Below are 26,041 nucleotides of genomic sequence, written 5' to 3' on the forward strand. Positions count from 1 at the left end.
AGTGTTACCATATTAACCCACATGGGTTTTATATTAAGGCGGCATATCAGTTCGGAAGCTTTTCAGCTCAGCAGTTTGAGACTTCAGTTTCAAAAAAAAAACTTTTGCAGGGGCCTGATTTTTGCCGCCTCAAGGAGTGGCGTGATGAAACAAAAATTACCTATGGGAGGAAAGGGAATGATTTTCTGATAATCATAACGTTATTTTTCAAAATGAGCAAATTTTTTGAAAGTTCAAAAACTGGGCAAGTGATGTAAACGCTTAGCGTGTCCTTCAATCAAGTGTTCAACAATTTGGCGAAAATTGCTATTCGTGACTGTGAAATTGACAATTAATAAGCAAGCAATAGCAACAATACGGAACCGAATCTAGCGTTCACGACTAACAGTGTTATATCCTATTAAGTTGAATGATAATAAAGGAATTCCGAAACAATAATTTCTGAGATAAACATACGCAAACTAATGAAGAAAAGTTCTCATGGAAATATTATTCAAAGGAGATTAGTCATTCCTCCTCAACAATCAATTGGCATATTCAGTTTTCAAAGTTGATGGCAAACTATCTAAGACTATTGGCGTTGACCGATTATTATTTCAGAATGGAGTTGTAAATATAAAATTTGACAAAAATTCTGCTTTGCGATGGAGCCAGCAATGAATATCGACTATTACCGCAGACGCCTTGACCGGGGGAGTCACCTGGGAGGTAAAATTACCCCAGTTTGATACAATTTACATAAAAATTATCTTAATAATTAGCCGCACAGCGATAGCTGGAGCTATTATTGGCCTTCTCTTGTTTTTTTACAATTCAAAGAATTTGAATTGTATTGGGGCGCTGTCTTTTTTTTAAGATCTGTTCATACATTTTCATGATTTTTGAAGTCAAATTGGAGTGGTGATTTTGGTCATGCCGAAACAGGAAATGGAGCGAAAAAGCGAGTGGTTTTGCGGCGTGAATTTTTTTCGCTCTAATTTTAAAGTAGAGTGAGAAAACGGTGTTTGAACAAAAATTCGGTTTCTCGGTAGTGGTTTTTTGTTCATATGCGGCAATTTGACTCTAATTTTTACTGTTTTTTTTCGATTTTTTGGATCGGATTTTTTCTAAATGGTGTCTTTTCAAGTGCAAGATGAAGACACTGAAAAACGACCAACCCGGCAGCAACATAGCAGGAGTCCACCACCCAGACCTCGAGAAGGACGTCGAGAACTGCCAGCATCGTACCAGAAAAGCAAAAGGAGTCCTAGTCCTCCTAGACGCCAAAACATTTCGAAGAAGCAGATCACGCAGTTTTGGTAGGCGCCGAGGTTCTTGGCGCGGTAGACCTTCAGGTGGTAGGAGGTACTCGCCTGGCAGCAAGAACAATCGGAGGCTTCCGTCGCCAAGACGTAGAAGAAGCAAATCATCCAATAAATCACGTTCTACCAGTGCTGAAGATCGAGTGGAGAAGCGTAACTTGAGCCCCGTTGTAAGAAAGCCCAAATCTCCATCGCCGGATCGAAAGTCGAAGTCCCCGAATCGAAAACCGAAATCGTCTGAGACGAAGACGCTGGAAAGGAAGAATTCACCGGGTAATAATCACAAGTCACCGGAACGTAAACAGAAGTCCCCTGAAAGAAAGCAAAAATCACCAGAACAGAAAGTTGAGTTGCCGAGTCGTAAATCTAAGTCGAAAAGTCCTGTACGGAAACGAGAGGCAAGGCGGAGAAGTTCCTCTAGCAGCAGCAGCTCAAGTAGTTCAAGCTCCGGATCGAGTAATCATAATCGACCCAGTTCAAGTCCGAACAAGCCACCAGTGGCACAGAAAGAAAAGCCAGTTGACGCAGAAAAAAGTAAAACCAAAAGCAATGTATCCAAAGTCGAGGAGCCGAAAATGAAACCTAAAGCAAAAGTAACAACTTACGTGAATGAAGATGATTTAATTGAACAAAGCAAAGCAACGTTGGCTGCTGTTGACCAGAGTGGTACAAGCAAAGCATTGGGCAATTTAGACATTGATCTTTTGAACAAATTAACTCAGAACGCATAAATCAGAAGTATTTTACAACAGGATTAAAATATCGGAAAAACAGTGTTTAATCAGCTAAATATTATTTTAAAGATTGCATTGATGTTGTTTTTCATTTGTTATTGAAGCTCAAATTAATAATTCTGCCTGCCATTGGAAGTTGAAAGAATTCACCGAAAAGTTATTGATTTTCATAGTTTTTAATTGCTCTCAAACGAAGTTAGCAATTTTATTAGTCCTGTCGGTCTTTTTTATTAATAGCCGCGAAGCGATAGCGGCTATTATTGGGGACATCGTGGTTTTTACAATTTAAAGAATTTGAATTGTATTGGGGCGCTGTCTTTTTTTTAAGATCTGTTCACACATTTTCATGATTTTAGAAGTCAAATTGGAGTAGTGATTTTGGTAACGCCGAAACAGGAAATGGAGCGAAAAAGCGAGTGATTTTGCGGCGTGAATTTTTTTCGCTCTAATTTTAAAGTAGAGTGAGAAAACGGTGTTTGAACAAAAATTCGGTTTCTCGGTAGTGGTTTTTTGTTCATATGCGGCAATTTGACTCTAATTTTTACTGTTTTTTTCGATTTTTTGGATCGGATTTTTTCTAAATGGTTTTCCCAATCCATTCACAGCTCATTCTGGACCTAGTTTTTTGTTAGAATCAAAATTACCTATCTCACTAGTGGTTTTTTGTTCTCCCTAGCAGCATTATGACATTGATTTTCTGTTTTTTTTGTTTTTTTTTTCATCTGATTTTTTTTTAGAAATGGTTTTTTCAATTCTTTCATTGTCCGTTCTAGGTCTAGTTGTTTGTTAAGTCAATGAAAATTCTGTGAATTGTACGTCAGGACTTGTCCTGCTATGTTTTTTTATAAGATCTGTTCACACATTTTCATGATTTTTGTAGTCAAATTGGAGTAGTGATTTTGGTCACGCCGAAACAGGAAGTGGACCGAAAAAGAGAGTGGTTTTGCGGCGTGAAAATTTTTTGCTCTAAATTTAAAGTAGAGTGAGAAAACGGTGTTTGAACAAAAATTCTCTTTCTCGCTAGTGGTTTTTTGTTCACATGCGGCAATTTCTGTTTGATTTTTACTGTTTTTTTTTAAAATTTTTTCGATCGGATTTTTTTCTAAATGGTTTTCCCAATCCATTCACAGCTCATTCTGGACCTAGTTTTTTGTTAGAATCAAAATTATCTATCTCACGAGTGGTTTTTTGTTCTCCCTAGCAGCATTTTGACATTGATTTTCTGTTTTTTTTTGTTTTTTTTACATCTGATTTTTTTTAGAAATGGTTTTCCCAATTCTTTCATTGTCCGTTTTAGGTCTAGTTTTCTGTTTAGTCAATGAAAAATCTTTGAATTGTACGTCAGGACTTGTCCTGCTATGTTTTTTCATTTCGTCAAGATTTTTGTTACGACCATATGACGTCACAGCCACTTTTTGTTCATTCGTTCAGACAATTTCAACTGAAACTCGTGCATAAAGTCATTTTCTGCTCTTAGTGGAGCGAGTTTTTTTGTTCAATCGCGTGATTAAATTTTGCTCACACGTGACTTAGCTCACTCTCAAAAATGACTTCCTCACTTTGAAATTGATTTTATTTAATTTAATTCAAACAGATAAGGTCAAGTGAATGTGTCACTCTAAATGAAGGTTATTTAAGAGCAGCTGATAGAGGCAGCAATAACCTATTCAAATTCTCAATCAAAATAAAACATCTCAGCCTTCAAAGAAAACTAATTTTTTGTTCTGTCTTTTTTACTGTTTCTTTTTTGAGAGTGTAGATCTACGAAGCTATTGAGGCTATTTTCTGGCAATCTGCCAGCTATGTTTTTTATCATCAACAAATTTTACGTAAACTTAAGAAAAGATTAGGATTACAAACAAATATACATCATTTTCCATAAAATTTGCTGGTTTTCTAATTTCGTATAATTTTGGCCCAATTTTGCTAAGCGCATATCTTATTGTTTTTCAAAAAAAAATAATGCAGCTATATTTCAAAAGCAATTCAACAGATACGAAGAGAGAAACAAATGGGAAAAAATTTACTGCTTTTAACCCGCAGTTTTTAAATTACTAATAAATAGTCTTTGAGACAATCGTATGAAAATCATTTTGGTTTTCCGAGGAGGAGAGTGAGTAAACTTCCATCATAAAAATTGCTGACGAGGATGCTAAAGTGAACTCAAAGTGAAGGGGAAAGTGCGAGCAGGTTTAAGATGATTGGAATAAAATCAAAAACTGATAACGAAGTTGCATGGAAGAGATTTTACTTGATCGAGAACCTGGTAGATACAAATTGTAATAATTAACAGATAATAATAATAGTAATATTGATAATGGATTCAACCAAGCATAGTTACAACCAGATTAGTGGTCTCCGGATTAGGGGAAAATCAGGTTTCAATAATTAAAATTTTCTCGAAAATTTGACCATCCTGAAGGGTATCTTTTTATATTTGAATGTTTTCACTGCTTCACCTTCCAAAATCGGCTCTCACAACTTTTTTTCCGCCCAAAAATAGCTGGAAGTCGTTCTGCAACCATTCTCATCTGCACTGATCTGAGATGAACACCTGCCTTTAAACTAAAATTACTCAATGTAGTATTCCAAAAAGGTGAAAATTTTATGGTGAAAGTTACTGTAATTAAGTTTTGTTTAAGCAATTTCATATGTTTTGAAATTTTGTCTAAGCAAGCTCATATGTTTTGAAATTTTGTTTAAGCAAGCTCATATGTGTGGTGCAATCTACTATCTGTGATTGAAAAACACGTTAAGACTTCTGTGAAAAAGACCAAATTAAACAATATTTAAAAAATTTTGATTTCTTCGATCAAAAACAATTTTAACGTTTTTAAGATTTGCAACAGACACCACGTTTTGGTGAAATCATAAATTCAATAGGGCTCGACTTAACTTTGTTGTTCGCATACGCGCTGTTCGAGTACAATAAGACAGAGAAGAAGGTATAGTACCATAATATTTTTTATTTTTGAAAAACTATTGGGGACAAAGTATATATAATATTAAAACATGTAACTTTATATTTGAATACTTAAGTGCATCACCAGCACAAATATGACATTGTTTGGATCCCTTATGTTTCGGTACCCAGGCGTTTTTTGTGTACTAATTTATATTTTATGTGTTGTTATGTAGCAGGTTGACTATAAAAAAAATTTCCAAGTGTGTCTAGATGTCTGAAGAACATCAAAGAACGGAACAATGAGCCAATTATAATGTGATTCTGACATAAATCAATTCAATTACTGAACTTCTCATTTTCATAACATGCGGTTGCGTAGTTCCTAGTTAGTATTTGAGTTTTGTTTGACAAAACAAACTGCTCGTTCAAAAACAGAAGATCTTCAAAGTTTTTCAGAAGGAAACTGCTGACAAAAAGAAGACAACGCGTTTTTGTTTCTGTTTTGTTTCAGGAAATACCTTTGTTATTGTCATCGGGGCTTTTTTGTCATCGGCCTCTTGATAATTGCAAAAAAATTATCTCAATTGACATGATATCTTTCGCATTAATTGAATACAATTACTGTTTATAACAGAACATTCCTGTTGTGAGCATTTCAAGTCTGAAATCAGGTAATCAGCATGCTTACTGTTGCATTACCAAAAATTTGTGCGACACCCATCATAAAGCCAGAAATAGCCGGCGTTAACTTTCATTACTTGGCTTTGGAATTAAACCTGTACAATTTAAATTGAATTCTCGCACTCTGAAAAGACAAAAATTTGTCGTTAAAATGGCTGGACTTTGTCTTTAAGCTGACCTCAATTCTTTGATACTCGGATTAAAAGAGTAGTATGAAAATTCCTAACTATTGGACCTGGTAACAAAAAGATTTTGAAAAAATCTCACATCAAACTGTGACTCATTGGTTTTTCTCGTTTTTCAATTTTTCTTTATTGCTTGACGAAGCAAAGAGCAATCAAAAAAATTCGGAATTACCTTTCAGGAAAATGGAGAGTGAACTCTTTACAGCAGCAAACTTGTGTTATTCAAAAACACACGCAAATCTACGTATGCAACAATAAATAACAAAACCATCTTTATTCCAGTATAGCACAACTGGACATTTCAAACCTCTCACAAAAGACGATTCAGCATTCTCTTGATAATGAAAAATTTCATGTTCTCAAAGAGAATCTAGCCTGTGAGAGAGAATCCGCCCGACTTCTCTCATTGTCTGTCCGACATGCTGGAGCTTGGTTGTCTGCTCCCCTCATTCCAGCTCTTGGGCTTCATATGGCACCAAATGAGTTTAGAATTAGTGCAAAGTACAGGTTGGGTGTCCCTGTCTACGACGCCGAAAGGAAGTGCCCGTTCTGTAAAGCAGGAGTTCTTGACATCTATGGGGATCATGCCATTGCGTGTCACGGTCGGGGAGACGCAATTGCAAGACATGACCGTATTCGAGATAAATTAGTGTCTGCATGCTCATCTGCGAATCTCTCACCAGTAGTGGAAAAAAAGAACCTAATTCCAGAAAGCCAGTCACGCCCTGGAGACATCTTTGTCCCTACTTGGAAAGCGGGAAAACCTGCTGCATTTGATGTAACTGTTACTTCGTCGCTGCAATCCAACTCTCTCACTAATGCGGCTACAAAGGCAGGATACGCACTTGATGCAGCAGATGGAAGAAAATATTGTCTCCACGACGATAACTGCGCAAAGATGGGAATCACATTTGTTCCCCTTGCAATTGAAGTTCTTGGCGGGATATCGGCAACCTTCAAGAAAACACTCAAGCGGTTGGCTGTGTTAAGTGACAATCGTTCCTTCCAAGCGCAGGGGTTGTCTGTAGCTTTCTGTAAACTAATGCAATCCTTGTCAATCACCGCTATTCGGGGATCAGCGGAAATGTTGCTGGCACGGGCTCCATAGTAGACTGTTTTGCTTTTTGGGTGCTCGACTGCTCGGAGGGGAGATGGTTGATCCAGTACTGTTGCAATCATTGTCGACAGATATGATCAAGGGGTCTGCCTCAATGATTTTGACACGCTCTTTATGGCCAGATTTAACAAATTCAGAATCAGAAGAGTCGAGATTGGCCTTCAATGATAAGTTGCCAAAACGATTGCAACAAACGGGAGACTTATCAATGTGCAGTTCTAGTATTTTTTATTCTTACCTGACCAAAGTGGGGAGAATAAAAACATACATTTTACACGTGAAAAATAAAAAAATGCCGACGAAATGAGATTCATAAACTGTTGATCTGTTGTATTGACAATCACCGTTTTGTTAACCAAGTTAATTATTTTTGGTTCTAGTGTTTAATTTAAACTTGATATTTTTAATTATCAGTCGGATGCATACCCCAGTGTTCGGATACAATAAGACAGAGAATAAGAAATGTTATAATTTTCTTTGTTTTCAAAAAAAACTTGGAAACAATGCATATATATTTAAAACAAGTCACTTTGTATTCGAATTCTTAGCCAACTTAACCATTCATCTACAGCACATATATAGCATTGTTTGGATATATTATGTTTGTAACCCAGGTTTTTTTAAACTGTTTTATGTATTTTGGGTTGATATGTAGCCGGTTGATTGGGTTAAAAATTTCCTATTATATCTAGTTATCAATGAAAACTATAAAAAGCGCATTAATTGGCATATTATGTTGAGATGCAGGCTTCCATCAAATAACGACTGAACTTCTCTTTTTCGAGACATTTTATTGCGAAAATTAATTCTTCGTCATTAATTTTCTTTTGACAGGATTGATCGACTAAAAAACAAATAGGAAAGTTTCAAAAAGAATCAAAGGGAAGCTGCGAATACAAAGAAGAAGACAACGCAATTTCGTGTTAATTTTTAGATTTGGTTTTAGAGGTTAAGGTTGTTTTCTTGTCATGGCTTGTTTTTTCGTCCCGGTGTTTGCAAAAAAAATATCAAATATTGTGTCAATTAACATGATATCTTAAGCTCTCATTAAGTACAATAACTGTTTCATCAAAAATAAGGGCTCTTTTTTGCTCAGGTAAAAAGTATTTTCATTACTATAGTACCCGAAAAATGCTTCATATCTATGGCATCTACAAAGCAAACGCAACCCGCTAAAAACCAGAAAACAGCCGGTGTTAGCTCTCATCACCCGGATTTGGACTGAAACCCGAAAAAAGATAACAGACAATTGATTGTTCGCACTCTAAAAAAACACGTATTTTTGTCTTGAAGCGGAGCTCTATTATTTTGATACAAAAATAGATAAATAATTATGTACTTCTTCAAATATTGGACCTGATAACAAAAACTGTGTGAAAAAATTTGCACATCTTGTAGATAAAACTGTTATTTAATGTTTTTTTCTTGCTTTTCTATTCTTTTTTTGTTTGACGAAGAAAAAAGCAACAGAAAAAATTCTGAACTACAATACAAAAAAATGAAGCAAATTGATAATCTGAAAACGATTGGTTAAGACCATCATAAGTTTCATTCAATTTCAGTTAAAAAAATTAAACCTTTGAATATTATCTCATATAAAAATTCATATCAATTATCAGTAGAAAGCATAGAAGCTATTTTTTTTTAAATTTTTTTCTATAATTTTTTCACTATAATTTTTTTTCTAAAAATTATTGGACTTAATGTACATAATAAATCGAAATTTGTAATTCTTTTGTATGAAGTAAAAACTTAACTGGAGAAGTAAATAAAAAAATATATAAAAAAAATCGCAAATAATTTTTCCTCAATTGCAGATAAAATCCATAAACAAAATGGTGCACTTCTCTGTAGAATGTAAACGCCATTGTTGGGTACAATAAGGGAAAGAAAGAGATACATCGCTAAAAATTTTGCTTCCGGAAAAGCGTTTGAGACAAAGTATATACATATATAACGTTTAGACATGTATCTTTGTAATGAAATACACACAACAATTCATCACTAGCAGACATAATAAAGTGTCTGAATCTTATAATTTTTGGGTAAATTTTTATAAATTCTTTTACATATTGTATTACGTTGGTGTAGAACCTAAAACTCAACTCGGGTGGTTCAAGCCTTAGCCTCTAAATTCAAACAACTTTAAAAAAGAACTCCTAAATATTGTTTTCTCTAAGTTAGCACTCTAGGCGACTTTAAAACACTTAAGGACCTTCTGCCCTGACAAAATTACAAAGAAAACAGGCGTAAACCTATGCTATCAAAAGTTAACTTACGCCGGCTAACTCAAAGAACATATTCCTTATGCAATAACTATGCAGTGACTACGGAAGCTCCTGAACGGATGTTTTGTATGAAATGACCACGGATGTTCCTGAACAGGCATTGGGGCAATTTTTACACAAAAATAAGTAAACGAAGAGAGAGTTATTGCGTGGACTAGCAGAACTCTGGCTACAAAATAAAGCATTTACTAAGCAAGTAAGCGGGATTCCTTTTGGGAAGAGTTCATACTATTTACATGATCGGCACTCTTTAACTGCAAGACACCAAAAAGTTTTTTTAATGGATTGCAAATTTTAGAAGCCCGTCGGTATGATTGCAAGACGAATAGAAGAACTGGTGAAGTTTGAATTTAACGTCAAACATGGAGCAGGAAGGAAGATCTCATACGCCGACTGTCTATCACGCATAAAAACAAACAGAGAGAAACAAACATCTTTTGCTTTTGTTTTTTCGATCGCCGTAGAGGAAAAAAATATTGCTGGAGTCTTGTTTGGAAACTACAGAAAGTAAAACTGCAAAATTCGCAATAAATTGACAACAATCACAAAACGTATACTCTTGGCCTATAAACAAAAAATACTTGAGCCAAAAATGGAGCATCCAATAATTTATGGAAATAATGTGCTCAGTTTGCATATCCTTGTCTCAAAGAAGGGGATTGGTATCAACAACACCACACAGATCCTGACTTTGCAACTGTTTATCATATGCTAGAGCCATGAGAGAAAATGACCAATCTGCTTGAACCGTTGCATGGCTCTCCTGGCCCAGTTTTCTTTGGGGATAGAGAAAAGAAACCAAAGGTTTGGAGAATTATTTTTTTTGGCAGTGCAAGAGAACGGACATACGAAGTCGGAGATAAAGTCAGGGCTGTAGAGAGAATGAGAGTACCAATCTCTCTGAAAGACTATTATCAAATTTTTGTTCTGGGTTTCGGAAAAACAACAGAGCCGCTCTGCAGGTTGAAAAGCAAATGGAAAAGATCGAGAAGAGCACGCAGTGCAAAAGTGCAGCAACCAAATTAAAGAAAACGCTCTTAAAAAAACAGTTGTATGTTACCCAAACATCTGGGATTTGTATACAATTACTAGGGATGCACCTGAACAAGCATTGGGGCAATCCTTACATAAATAGAAGCAACCAAGGACGGAGTTACTAGCAGAACTTTTAAAAAACCTTTACGTTATTACTCAGCAAAGTGGAATTCATTTGAAATTATTCAATTAAGGCGACAATTCAAAACATAAGATCAGCATTTTCTATTTTTAACAGACGAAAAAGTTTTTGTTTTGATCAAGATTTTTAATGAGCCAGACGGTATGGTTGCAAGATGAATAGAAAAACTCGGGCAATTTGATTTCCACATCAGACATGGAGAAAGAAAGAAATTTCACACCCTGAATGTCTATCTCGCGTAAACTTTTAAAAACGAGACGCAAAAAATTTTTGCTGTCGCTATTTTGGTCAACGTAGAGGAAAACAAACTAGCTTGGAAACTAGACAAATTACGGAAAATAAAATTGCGAGGTTCTCAAAAAAGTGACAATCACCCCAAAGAAGTATACTCTTAGCTCATAAACCAAATTACGTGAGCAAGGACCGGAAAAAAAAGATTTTGGTGAATTAAGGAACTAATGATCTCAGTATTAACCATTTGTCTCATAGAAGAGATTTTGTTTCAAAAACACCAATCAAAAGCTAAATTTGAAACTGTTTATGAAATGCTAGAGCCATGGGAGAATGTGACCAATATGCTTGAACCGTTGTAAGAAACTCTCGGCCCAGTTTTTTTGGGGATAGTGCAAACATACCAAATTTCTCGTTAAAAACTTTAATGGCAGTGCAAGAGAATGGACGCAAGAATTTGGATAAAAATCAGAGCTGAAGAAAGAATGAAAGGGCCAGTCTCTCTGAACAACGTTAGGGACTTCCTAAACCTCGTCGGCTATTATCAACATTTTGGTTTTGTTTTTCAGAAAAACCAGAGAGCCGTTCTAAATGTTACAAAGCGAATTGAAAAAAACGCAAGCAGATCACGGTGTTGAAAGGTGCTGGAACCAAATTAGAGAAAAAATTTTTATCAAAACCCAATATTATATAATCTAAACAATAGGAATCCGTGCACAGTTATTAGGGATGTGCCTGAACAAGCATTGGGGCGATACTTACACAAAAACAGGCAACTCAAGAGAGAGTTAATACAAATACTAGCAGAAATCTGACAAAAACTCAACGCAATTACTCAACAAGTCAGGGGAATTCATTTGAAATTGTTTATTTTAGGCAACACTTCAAATTTTTTTATAATCAGCAGTTTCTAACAGTAACAGACAAAACGGCTCTTGTTTTGATCTACAGTTTTAAGAAGTCAGACGGTATGGTTGCAAGATCAATTGAAAAATTGAGACGTTGTAGATAAAAAACAAGGACTAGTCGAAAAACCCATTCAAAACAGCTGGTCGGATGATTTTGGAAATCAGGGAGTAGTGCTTCAATAGCATCAGCAGAAGTTTCAAGAAAAAAAGAAGTGTCTTTGTGGCTGGAACAAAAGAAGTGACCTGAAGAGAGAAAAATGAGAAAAGATTCGGGCTTTCAGAACAACATGGAAACTCGGACAGATTTTCAAAATATTAGAACGCCCAATGGCTGCTTAGGCAACCAAAGCCGCTTAATGCCAATTACAGTGGCGAGCAAATAGTTCTACCCCTATCAAACATAGATGTCATTCTATCTCTCTTACGTGAATCCATTAGGCACAAAGGAGTGCAAAAATTCTCAAAAAAAAATTCAGGAACTCTGTTACTGATTTGGAATGAAACGTGATATAAAGGTTTGGACATTGAGCTGCGTTAAGGGCGCAATGAGGGTGTGATACCTATGGATACATAATTATATATGGAAACTCTCATGTACACTAAATTATAAATTAACCTCTAATTTTAATATCTAAATCATGCATTTTATAACTAAGGTTATGATGACTTTTATTACTCACTTCTAAAAACATTCGCGCTAGTCTACTAAGTTACTTCATAGATTGGCCACACTATTTTTATGCTAGTAATCATAATCTCGATTAATAATCTGAAATCAAGTTATCTCTGCAATCGCTCTTCAAATACACAAACTAAAATTAGCCTGGATTCGCCTTGTGATTTCATTTAGTATATTCAGTAAAACTCGCTTAAACACGGATTCGCTCCGCGATTGTGTTGTAAAATTTGAGACAACGTGTTTGCAGTACGAATCCAACTCAATCAGCTACTCTCAGCTATAACATGGCGCAGTCAGCACTAAAGACAGCGGCAAATCTCCACTCGGAATTCAACCCCTTTGGGAGAAAGCAACTCTAGAGACCCCTCCTCGATGGGAGTATTGGAGGACACAACTCAAACTTGCGATTCTTGCTCGCTAAGGGATTGTAGTGGACATTCTGTTGCCCGACCATCCAGAGCATGTTGTTCTACCCCTGGACCCGCTTACGAAGACGCGGTTGAAAATCCTACAGCGCAATCCGAACGAGATCGACGTACCCGTAACGAACAAGCAAAGGCGGCGTGGAAAACCACTGCTTACGCATTGAAGCTATAGGCGTGCTATGCGGAGATAAACCTTGGAAAATTTTTGACCGGAAAGCATCCTCATTGATGTATTTGAGTCTCGGAACAGAAGGACGACGAGTTTTCAATTAAAAAAATTTGACTGTAAATTTAGACAAATTTTCAACCAGGAATCTCTGGGATATCTTAAAAAAACTTTCATTCGAATTCATAATATAACTTTCGACCGATATCTCTTTCTTACGCAAAAACAACAAAAAAGGGAAACCAATTGTAAAACTTTACGATCATCTCCAAGAACTTTGTGGAAATTGTGACCTGGGAGAAAATGGAGATACCATTATTAGAGATGTTTTTTTTGCAAACATGCAAAATGGAGATATTCAAAAAAAGCTTCTAAAAAAACGGTGGAACTCGATAAAGCTTTGGCAATCGCAATAAACATCGAAATGGGCACCCTTAATCAACTTAAAATGAACGCAAGTAAATCCGAACTCAATTCCACAGTTAATCAAGTACAACGGATGCGCATCGCATATGCTAACCCCTTTTCAAATATGAACACCACTGCCCGGAAAAAGCCTACAACTTGCCATTTTTTTTAATGAATTGGACTTCGGATTATCGTAACAAATGCCCTGCACGTGGAAAGAAATGCAATAACTGTGTCATTGAAAATCATTTCGCGAAAGTTTGCCGAAATAACAAGGATCCTAGTTCATATCCGAAACCTAAACCGCGGGTCAATAATGTCGAAAAAGATGACCAAACTGACGATGTTATTCAAATCTCGGCTAAATTTGACCCTGATTTGGAATCAAACTACTCATCGGATGAGGATAATTGTGTTGCATCAGTATCTTCAGCAGATTTTATAACCCCTATAGAAGCAATCAATCTCCCAGTGGTATTCGGAAATACAACAACAATGTTCTGGTGGACTCGGGCAGTGTTTGCACGATAATAATTGAAACGCTGGCGAATTCCATCATTTCTCAAGACTCCAATTCGAAGTGGATACGCGAGGCGGCTCCCAAACAATTGAAGACTTTCTTTAATGAACTCATTCAAACACTAGGCATTCTACAAACGTCATTTCGAAGTAACAACTGGTACGCGAATCCAATTGAAATTCAAGTAGTGACAGATCGTTCACTATTGGGTAAAAATCTGTTCCCTGCCCACGGACTTTCAATTCATCAATCTTATAGCCCAAGGACACTTAATCATGTAGAACAAGAACACTGTTCAATCGAAAAACAAATTGCAACCGATTTTCCGGATTTAATCTCCAGAATTGGTAAGTTAAATTACATACAGTTCGCTCAAAATTTCAAAAAATTATACCCCATCACATCAAAAAGTTCGTCGTGTTCCTATAAACTTGCTACACAAAATATCTGATGATTTGAAGAAACTCTCAGATCAAGGACATATTGAGAAGTTACAGGAATGCTCTGATAAAGACTTTTTTCCCCAATCGTAATCACGGTTAAGAAGGACAAATCGGTCAAATTAGCTCTTGATTCCAAAGTCTTGAATAAAGCAATATATAAAAATAAGTATCAAATGCCGAACATAGACAGTCTTCTCGATTCTATTTCACAACACATCAACGGTTCCAATCAAGGTGATTATCTTTTTCTTTCAACAATTGATTTAAAGTGTGCGTATAGCCAACTGAAAAAGCATCCGAATACCACTCATTGTAATTTCAATATCATTTGTGGTGACTGGGCTGGTACGTATCGTTTTAAAACGGGACTTTTCGGTCTTACGGATATGCCGGCAGAGTTTCAAAAGGCCATGGATTACACTTTGGTTGGTTTGACCAATACATATTGTTTCCTTGACGACATAATTCTAGTTAGCAAAGGTCGTAAGGAATCGCATATCAAATACGTCTACAAATGTTTACAAAAATTGACGCTGATAATCTCCAAATAAACGTAAGCAAATGTCATTTTGAAAAACACCAGCTAAACTGGCTTGGCTTCACATGCTCCAAAAATGGTGTTAAACCTATAGAATCGAAAACAGCAGCTATAGCAGAAATCAAACGAATCGAAACAACTACGGTCTTTCTTTGGTAGTGTTCATCATTTAAGCAAATTTATTCCCAACCTGACAAAAATTTGTCATCCCTTTCGGCCTTTATTTAAAAAATGACAAATTTATTTGGACTGAAAATCACCAAATTTATTTTGAACATATTAAAACTGCAATTGCAAATGCTACGGAAAATGCTCATTTCAATCCGACATTGGAAACGCGAGTCAAATGCGAAGCATCTCGTCAAAGTCTAGGCAACGCGCTAGAGCAATTGGATTGTGAGGGGCGGAAAACGGTGGTTTTTGCATCTCGTTTTACTAAGAGCAACGAAGAACGCTAGAGCATAAATGAACTAGAATTGCATTGTGTGATTTGGGCCATCGAATATTTTAAAAATTATGTTTTTGGAAAAAGCTTTACAGGTTTGACAGATCATAGAGCACTCCTTTCTGTTTTAAAATCTCATCGTTCAAATAAACCCTATTATATTCGATTAACTCGGTGGATTGATCGTTTGTTACCCTTGACTTTAATATAGATCATATTCCTGGCACTAGGATGAGATTAGTTGATTATATTTTGCGCCAACCAAATCAGAAAACAAAAAACATCACTCAATATGACAAGGAATTCACAGTAGCAACAATTTCCCGAAATTGCGATGCAATTACCTTTTTATTTAGTCACTTGAATAAAATTCCATTCCAAAAGCAGAACAATACGAGCAAATGCAAGTTACAAGTAAACAAGACGCCCGTCCACTCTTGCAAATTTTCTAAAAGTAGCGCACATACTCCAAATGCCTCAAATAATTCACTCACTACTACAGCAAAAGTAAGTAATTACAATCCAAAATTCATTTCAAGCTTTAATTGTCATGCAAATCACTTGCTCAGAATAATACCGCACCCGCTCCGTGAATCCAGTCACAAAATTTAAAGTTAAATTCAGCCAATAATTCTTATATCAAAGTCAACCATATCACAATGTCTGCAAATGAGTCCTCTCAAATCAACCCCCTGCATCTCAGCAAACTCCCCGAGTAACATTCGGAACTCAATCGACAACGAATTTGAACACCAGCACGAGTGTCAACAATACCCAGACCTCATCATCACCTGACAATCGCGACATCAAACTTTCCCTGGAAGAGATCTTCGAAAACAACTTGAATCAGCTATTTACGAAGTCCTTCTTCACGATGCTCACCAGCAAGGATGCTGTTTTCAAGAAAATCCGGGAATGTGTAATCCAAGATGACGAAGCCATGTGCAAAGAGGTCAGTCCATATTTTAGCTCATTTTGGAAGGACCTCCATGTGAAGTCAGGCTGCCTCTGTGTCGACGAACGCGTCGCGATCCCGAATTCGATTCAAGAGGCTGTACTAGAGTCGATCCACATAATGCATCCCGGTATCTGGGGGATGATATCACTATCCCAATACGCATGGTGGCCATACTTGCACAGAGAAATTCTTGCTGAAACTTGTAATTGCGTCCCATGTACGCAAATTGGTGAGAATCTCAAACTTGGCATTCCTAAGTTCAAATGGCATCCGCACAAATTATGTCAAAAACCAATTGAGGAAATTCAAATTGAATTTGGGGGTCCGATATTGAAAGAAAAAGATAAAGAAATTTATTTTCTCACATGTATCGATTGTTATTCCAAATATCCTACAGTTAAAACTTTTGAAAAGGCTAATGGTGCAAATGTATTTAAATTCATACGTGAATATGCATATAATCATGGGAATCCACGAATAATACGTTCAGACCAAGCAACCTGCCTAGTAGGTAAACAAGTCAGAAATTACTGCAACGAAAAAAAATATTAACAATCTCGACTCTCCTTTAGACAACCATAGGGCCATTGGATTAGTGGAGCGAATGATCCAAACAAAAAAACGGCGTTTATCTTGCATCAAAGCTGAAAATAAAAAATTATTTTCTACTTCCAATGCAATTATACTGATTATTTCAGACCCCGTTTAACAAAACAGAAAACTACAAAGCTAACACCGTTTGAAGTTCATTTTGATCGTCCTTCAAATACTCCTTTAAAGAACATTAGTACAGTTTCAGTGACTGAATCTAACGAACCTACACCCCATGAACAACCTGGACCCTCATTGGTAAGTGTTCTTCTAAGACCAACACCAGACGAACAACCTGGATCGTCATTGGTATCCAACTGTCAATTACAGAATCCAGTTCGCAAGCGTGAACGGCCCCAATTCTATGGTTTTTCAGAGGCAGACATTTCTTCATCCAGCTCATTGGCCTCTTCCAGTTCAGCAAAGACAAAGAAACGAAAAACTAAAAAGCCAGACAAGAAAAGTTCGGCAAACGAACAATCGGTAGCAGCATTAATACAGAATGCAGAGCAATCCCGAATTCCATCTCCACCAAGGCCCGATATACAGATCGGACAAGTATCACCACCCGATTCTCGAATCCGATATTATGAATATGAGCAGGAGAGAGAGAAATGTCACTATGGAATGCCGAAAATGAAATTTGATGAAAAACTGTTAAAGCTAAAAACTGCTAAAACTTTACAAACTGTGAAGAAGTACTTCATTTTATTCATTTCAAGTATTCGCTCTGCGAATCCAATTTAATGTGTGTGCATGTGTGTGTGTTTATTTAATCGTTACATTTAATCCTCATTACCACATGCATAATTCTTCCAGGTATTCGCTCTGCGAATCCAGTTTTAGTTGTTTTTTTCAATTTAAATTGTTGCATTTGCTTCTCAATTTCAATACTACAGTATTCAACAGCATATCTGATGTTTGTGTTTTTATATTTATCAATCTGTATTTGCATTGCAAATCCATAAAATTATGCATTTTCGTTTACTCAATTTAACATTCGCGGCGCTTTTCCACCTAATGATTATGTCATTTCTAATGTTCATTTTCTCGCATAAGTTTGATTTAATTCTGTTGTTCTTTAAAACAATTGTAAATACATTTCATAATTATATATCGAAACTCTTATGTGTACTAAATTTTAAATTACCCTCTAATTTTAATATCCTTATCATGCATTTTATAACAAAGGTTATGATGACTTTTATTACTCACTTATAAAAATATTCGCGCTAGTCTGCTAAGTTATTCCATAGATTGTTCACACTATTTTTTTGTTAGTAATCATAATCTCGATTAATAATCTGAAATCAAGTTATCTCTGCAATCGCTCTTTAAATACACAAACTGAAATTAGCCTGGATTCGCCTTGCGATTCCAATTAGTAAACTCAGTAAAACTCGCTTAAACACGGATTTGCTCCACGATTCTATTGTAAAAATTGAGACAACGTATTTGCAATACGAATCCAATTCAATCAGCTACTCTCAGCTATAAGAGAGGGAAAGAACAATCAAAATTTCTCAGGCACCCAGTAACAATGGGCAAACCGAGCCATCATTTTTGGCAGGGGATATTAGACTTCATGAGACCCTCAACCAAAAACGGTCGTTTCAGATTAATTTTACTTAAAGGAGATTGATTCTCAAAGTGGTACGTAGCACATCCTTTAAAAAATCAAGAAGCAAATTTGGTCGCAAAATTTTTTTGTGGACTGTCGGGTTTTAACAATTTGAGTGCCTCGCAATTTTGCATATTGATAAGGGTTCAAATTTTATGTCAACTCTTTTCAAAAATTTGCATCGAATTGGGAAGTGATCGCGATCTACAACAGCCGTTAACGCCAAAGGAAACTCGCTGACTGAACAAAGAAATTAAACGATTGGGGAGCGTTTTAGCGAAGTGCTTAAGGGAACACCGCGATGCCGGGACTAAGTATCTTCATTTGATAATGAAGCATATCATAGTTTTGTTCACAAAGTAACAATCACAGTCCATATCATCTGCTGTTTGGTTCTCCTTGTGAATCACCTATTGGTTACCTGTACGAAACACCCCAAAATTAAAATTTTGGAATCCCAGGTGAATGATTTGGTACTCTGTATGACAAACTGCAGCTTTGCCACAAACTAGTACGATTAAATTTGGAGGAAGAGCAAGAGAGGAAAAACTTACAACGATCGGAAACAGTTTGGACCGAAGTACCAAATTGGGGACCTTGAAAAACCAAATCTTGCTTTTTTATCGAAAAAAACCAGGGCAAACAAGTTCAGATGTTTCTATTATGGGCCTCTTTTATATGAAAATAAACAAACGTTTTATCACTGCAGACTTGAAAACAAAAGCAACAAAAAGTGTATTACGACATACCCAACAAGTTTGAAGTTCGCTCAAAAGGAATACCAAAACCAAGCCTAAATAGCTGAGAGACCTAGTAATAGCGCTGAATCTTGGCAGAATCTAGTAATAGCGCGGACAACCAATACGAAAAAAATGACGTTAAACAGCACGCCGAAGGAGTCGTCTAGCAAATCAAAAACTGCAACAAAAAAGATAAAAGCAGGACGACATACTCAAAATGAAAATCAAAGAGGCTCAAAAAGGGTTAAACAAAGCTCTACGTGACCCATTGGCAGCTGATCTTAACCCAGCAGTTTAAAGGACTAATTTTTCGCGAAAAAAATGATCTGTTTGAGTAAAATACAATTGTTTTAGTAAAAGCCGCATTAACAAGATGACAGCAGGCAAAATATAATTTTGAAAATAAGGTAAAATCGTCTAGATTTTAAATATGGGAGAACAAATAATTGCACACAAAACTCATAACATGCTTTTTAAATATTTACTGGACACGTATTACATCACGAGAGTATCAGAATCACATTGAATTACTGCATGTTTCAGCTGCATAAACTTTCAGTGGCCTCCGGTAAAGTTCTGCTTTGGATGATGCAGTTTTGTTTCTAGGAAACTCGCATTTGATTACCACATAATGTCCACATACCTGTGAATTTTTTTGCAAATTGCAAAAGGGGATATCGGTATTTTTACCGGCATTGTGAAGTGAAGGGTATCCCTAAAGAACCACACAATTGAGAAAAGTACAAAAGTCGGAAACAGAAACTGAAACAAAAACAAAATTAACCAGTGCATTTCCTCAGGGCCGGAACAATTACGGTAAAAAAATCACGTATCCAATATCCTAGCAAACCCCATTGAAACAAAAAATCATCGGTAGCGTGTTTTTTTTCACAGAAGTAACACATGCGAATTGCAAATCTGAAGTTTTGCATTCAGAATCGGGCTCAAAGATTTGGCTTTGGGCACAATTGGAAACCAATTGGAAACATAACAAAACTTTTTAACCTATTTGAATTCTCGAATCAAAACACATCAGATGTGGTTACTGTGGGTGATCATCGCTATCTGATGGACGCGATCAATATTATAAGAAATTTTCCATACAAGGTCAGAGCCAAAAAGTCAAAATAAACCACCAACTGATGAGGAAAACTGACCATCAATATGTCTATTTTCATCAATTTAGTCTTGATGTAGCTTTTTGTAAACAACATAAACTATAACTACTCAGGATGTCAGCAAAACGGGTTTAGATGCGTTGTCTGTCCGAGCATTCAAAATTTTACATGAAATTGCTGACGAACTCTAGAATATGAGACATAGGATGAAAAAAAATTATCGACAAAACGTATTAGCACTATTGGGGAACGGTGCAGAAGTATTAGTCGAAATGACTACTCCAAATTCTTGTACAGAAGAAGTACTCACAATCTTAAGACAAAAATATGATCAAAGCTGCGTGCGCGAGAAGTTCCCAATATCCAAAGTTTTCTGTAGAAATTACACTTAGCTTTTTTCACTAAGCTTTTTTTTTACCTAGCTAATGGTTCTTGGATGGCATTTGCACAGAATGCGACGACAGTAGAGAAACTACCAATTTTGTCCTATCTTGAACAACCAAACATGGAATTCAACCAACCGAACATGAAATTCCAATTTTTAAAGAGGCATCTGATGGTTTAATTACATGCAAAACTACTAGAAGAAAGTCGGCTAGCACAAATGCCCCCAGCATAATCGAAGAACAGGAACAGGAAGAGAATTTTTCTTAGTTCAAGTGGAAAATATACACATGAAGAGCTGTTAGCCTTCAGGAGATACACAAGTGATTTGGATTGCTATTAAATTCCTTTGATTAAACTCTTAGAAAAAAATTGGATAGACCTCATTGTGAAAAAGGAAACTCTTCCATGACAAAATGTCAAGTCCTTATTGAAGGGCTGAGAACTTTGAAAGCTGCAATGGAATTTTAGTGGCTAACAGTTTGTTTTCTTCAAGATACTCAAGTAGACAATTGAGAGTTGTTAGCTTCTCAGATAATGCAATCAAGTTTTTTGAAACAACCAAAATACGGGAGTTCTTCAGCAGCTATGACAGCAACCAATTAAATGATTTGTTTAAAAGTATGGACAAACCAAGACAACCAAAAGCTCTCTGTATGGGAATTCAATCATTTTTGGAGGGGACAGACTTGATTTGAAATCAGTCAGAACAAGAATTTGCTATGTTCATGAGGCACAACGAAACATTTTCCAGAAGCTCTAAAGGCTTAGGTTTCTGTGACAAATTAAAGCGCAATATATTGCTAGAAAAAGACGGAAAATCTTTCCAATGGTCATATGGCAGTATAAGCATTAAAAATTTGAAAGCAATATTGAAAATTGTAGAAGATTTGGCAAAAAACAGACATTATTGAGCCAGCTAATTCATTCGGGGCTGCACCATGCGTTTTAGTCAAAAAATGTGAGAAAGATTTGACTAGTAGTAGTTAACAGTCTGTAAATAGACAACATGAGAAAGCAAGCTGGCCGCTGCGAAGAATTAACGAGTTGATGACTTGTTGGAGGGGAAAGTTTACATTTCAAATCTCGACTTTACGTCAGGTTTGCTTCAAAGGGACTTAGAGGAGGAATAACAAAATTTGAGAGCATTTATAACTCTTATAATTTTGTATAAGTGGAAGAGGTTGCAAATGGGTTAAAACTCAGCTCCAGGAAACTTCCAAAATTTGATGGAACTAAGCCTGGCGGGACTTTGATACAGGAAACTTTTGATATATTTTGACAACATAATCAATATGGAAGGTCTCTCAAAAAACATTTATCATGATCTGAACTTGTGTTTTGTTGTATCGAAGAAGGCAATCTGAAAATCAATGGCTCAGAATTCCGCGTCTTTTAGAAAGGGATTATTTTTCTAGCATCTTTCATTGGATCATAGAAAATTGTGGAAGTTGATCCAGAAAAGTTAACCGCAGTAACTAAAGTAAAACCTCCAGCTAATCTGAAAAAAGTCCGTACAAATTTGGGTCTTTTGTTGGACGAGTTTTACTGCAGTTTTGGGGCCGTTTCAAAGCAGATTACCCCACTGGACCGCATGCTGAACAAATCTGAAAATTTTGTTGGGACTAGTGAACTGTTGATCCACTTAAGTTAAAACTACAGGAGGCACCTAATTGGGTTTATGAAATAAAACCGTACCTTATACTTTAACAGCAGATACTTCTTTAACTGGAATAGGAGCGATCATTACCAAAAATAGAACTAGAGAAACAGAGTAAATGCCTATGCCAATGGACTCTGAATAATACTCAACAAAACTACTCAGGAGAGAGTTATATGCTATTGTTTATTTCACACACTTTTTTCGGAATTGTTTACTAGAAGAACAATTTTTTCACTGAAATCATGGTGCTCTTATGTGATTTTACAGCCCCATGGAACCCGACGATTGGCTGGTGAGATGGATTATGAAACTGGGACAATTTCATTTTAAAATTCATCACCAAGCAAGCAAGAAAATACCTTATGCCAATTGTCTATCTCGAGTTCCAGCGGTTGAGGATCCATCTCAAGTTGTAGAGAAAAAATTTCAAGTACTAGTTAAAAAACCCATACAAAACAGCTGGTTAAACCTTTTTGCAAACCATAGGAAGAGCTTCAAGAACATCACCAGAACTCGCGAGAAATAAAAGAATTGTTGCTGTGGGTGGAACAAAAGAATTGAAATGAAGGAAAAGAAAAGATTGGGGCGTCAAAAGCAACATAAAAATTGTGAACAGATTGGTTTTTTTTCTAAATTTTGTATATCGTCCAAGGGCTGCTCAGCGACAAAAACTGCTATAAGACAACTACCGAATCCAGCATATAGCTATAAAAAGACCATACATGGATGCCATTCTGCCAATCTTACACGAATACATTGCGCACTATTGTGTGCAGAAGACTCTTCGAAGAGTTCAAGAACGCTTCTAATGGGTTGAAATGAAAAGTGATATATACGGTTGGACAAGGAGCTGCGTTATAGGCTCTAGGATAAGTATCATAGCATATTACCCCACGGTACCGCATGTTGAACTAATCTGAAAAACTTGTTTGGACTAGAGAACTGTGGACCCACTTAAGTTAAAACTACAGGAAGCAATTAGTTGGATTTTTCAAATAAAACCGCCCCTTACACTTTAACAGCAGATACTTCTTTAAGGAGAGAAATATAAGCTATTGTTTATTTCACACACTCTTTTCGGAATTGTTTACTAGGAGGACAAATTTATCACTGAAATAGATCATGGTGCTCTTATGTGGTTTTACAGCTTCATGAAACCCAATGAAGCGCTGGTGAGATGGATTAGGAACTGGAACAATTTCATTTTAAAATCCATCACCAAGCAAGCAAGAAAATACTTTATTCCAATTGTCTACCTCAAATTCCAGCGGTTGAGGATCCATCTCAAATTGAAGAAAAAAGTTTCAAGTACTACTAAAAACAATACAAAACAGCTGGTCCAATGTTTTTGCAAATCATAGAGAAGAGCTTCAAAAACATCACCAGAACTCACGAGAAATAAAAGAATTGTTGCTGTGGGTGGAACAAAAGAATTGAATAAAAGAAATAGAAAAGATTGGGGCTTCAAAAACAACATAAAAAATTTCAAAAGATTGGTTTTTCTTCTAAAATTTGCATATCGTCCAAGGGTAGCTTAGCGATAAAAACTGATAGAAGACAACTACCGAACCCTGCATATAGTCGTACAACGATCATACGTGGATGTCATTCTGCCTCTCTTACACGAATACATTGCGCACTTTGGAGTGCAGAAGAGTTCAAAAACGCTTTTAATGGGTTTAAATGAAAAGTGATATATACGATTGGACAAGGAGCTGCGTTAAGAGCTCTATGATAAAAAAAAGTCTCAACAAACTGACAGGCACCTAATAACCGAGCGATCTCTTAAGCCTAATGGAAACCGAGCGATCTCTTTTGCCAGGCCATGTGGCGTTAGATATCATGGGAAACTTAACTGAAACCAATGCTTTCAGATATATCTTACACAATGAATTCTCAAAATGTTTCCAAGCAATTCTTAATTCTCAAAATGGTAAAAAACAGTTGCAATGCAGAATAATGAAGTAAAAACAGTTAATAAATTTTTTGAGGACTCTTGGGAGTCACGATTTGCGTGCCTTGCATAGTGATAGGGGTACAAATTTTGCGTCAAAGCTTTTCAAAAATGTGTGCAAGGAGTTAGGAACTGATCGCCGCTCTACAACAACGTATCACACCTAAGGAAAAGCGTTGATTGAACTAACAAATCGAACAATAGAGTTTTGCAAAGTACGTAGGAGAACACACACGACAACTGAAAAAAGTATCTTCAATTGATGACGATGGCTTATCGTAGTTCTGTTCGCAAAGTAACACTTCAATCCGTACTATTTTCTGTTCGGTTCTCCATGTTCGTTACCTACTGATTGCGTGTACGAAATAGTCCAAAATTATGTCTTCGCAACCCCAAGCGGTAATGCTGGTTGAGATCTGCATCTTTACCACAATCTAGTACGATTGCTGTGTAGCAAGAGAGACGAGACTCTACTAGGATTGAAAACAGTTTTGACGGAAATACGAAATTCGGGACCTGGTCTTGTTGTTTAGTCCAACAGTGAAACCAGGGCAATCGAAAGATATGAAATCGTTCTATAGTTGTCCTCTTGTTATGCGATAATGAAGAAAAGACTTACTTTCTATCCTTGAAGACTTGATAACAATAAAACAGCAACAGGTGCTTTACAATAGACTCATGAAAATCAAAGTTCGCACAAGGGTAAATCAAAAGCAATCTATTATGACTCAGAGACCTGCTAGCATGGACAGAATTGACGATTTTGATGAAATTAAAGACGAGCAAGATACTGCAGTAAGTGACGACGAAACAAAAACAGAAAAGATCCAAACTCAAGTCGAAAATGATCCAGAGGTAGAGCAATCCCATGAGAGTTTTTTGCAGCCCAAAGCTGGCATCGCGACATTGATGGATAAAAATACAGAAGCAGAACCTAGTAATAGCAGCGCAAAGCCAACCAACACCAACAAAGTAATTTAAACTGCACTTCGAAGGAGGCATTTAGTAAACAAAAAAACGTCAACATAAGGAAAACGCAACATTGGTTACACAAAACTGAGAGTGAAAGCCAAAGTAGCTCAAAGGGGGTTACACGAAGCTCTAGTAGACAAGAACGTCATGAAAAAGACCCGCCTGGAAATGCGGTCCAAGCCGAGTAACAGTCGAATAATCAGAAAAACCAGATACGCGACCCACTGCCGCCCTGTCCAAACGCAGCAAATTTAAGAACTAAATCTTGCATAAAGATCAAAACAAGGTCAAAATGATAACGTTCGAATATAAAGCAACTGCCTAAGTAGAAGCCACATTGACAAGATGACAGCAGACAAAGACTCAATTTTAGGTAAGATCTTAATTTTTGCATTCTCATGGAGTCCAGAAGAAGCAAAAAGTAGAAACTACAGCATACAATTCTGAAAATATTGTATGAACGTCTAGATTTTTTTTGTGGGAATAAAATACATGTCACAAAACCAAAAACATGGTTTTTTACTACCTACTGGAAACGTATTATATCACATGGGTATCAAAATCTAATTGAAATTCGCATGTTTCAAGCTTCATTCACTGTCAGTGGCTCAAAAAGGTCTCTCGAAAAACTTTTGTCGTGACCTGAACTTGTGTTTTGTTGTATGGAAGAAGCCGATCTGAAAATCAATGGCTCAAAATACCGCGTCTTGTAATAACGGATTATACTTTTAGCCCTCAGTGTATCATTGAATTGTGTGGAAGATGATCCAGAAAGGGTAACAGCAGTAACTAAAATAAATTCTCAAGCTAATCTGAAAGAAGTCTGTAAAATTTTTCGTCTTTTGTTTGTCGAGTTTTATTGCAGTTTCGAAGCAGTATCATAGCATAT

General features: G+C 36.4%; 1 protein-coding gene across 1 annotated transcript; it reads left to right on the top strand.

The window, feature by feature from the left end:
- Window positions 1-598: 598 nt before the first annotated feature.
- LOC142352021 (uncharacterized) lies at window positions 599-2,215 on the top strand. Its single transcript, XM_075404357.1, has 2 exons — window positions 599-708; window positions 1,127-2,215. Exon 2 carries the CDS (start codon window positions 1,133-1,135, stop codon window positions 2,030-2,032), a length of 900 nt encoding a protein of 299 aa, XP_075260472.1. The 5' UTR covers window positions 599-708; window positions 1,127-1,132; the 3' UTR covers window positions 2,033-2,215.
- Window positions 2,216-26,041: the final 23,826 nt, after the last annotated feature.

This window comes from Convolutriloba macropyga, chromosome 1, assembly GCF_964194025.1.
Source record: "Convolutriloba macropyga chromosome 1, txConMacr16.3, whole genome shotgun sequence".
In the NCBI taxonomy this organism is placed as follows: Eukaryota; Metazoa; Xenacoelomorpha; order Acoela; family Convolutidae; genus Convolutriloba; species Convolutriloba macropyga.

Bases quoted from the DNA above. Each gene is read 5' to 3' on its own strand.
- LOC142352021 (XM_075404357.1), top strand. From the start codon at position 1,133: ATGAAGACACTGAAAAACGACCAACCCGGCAGCAACATAGCAGGAGTC.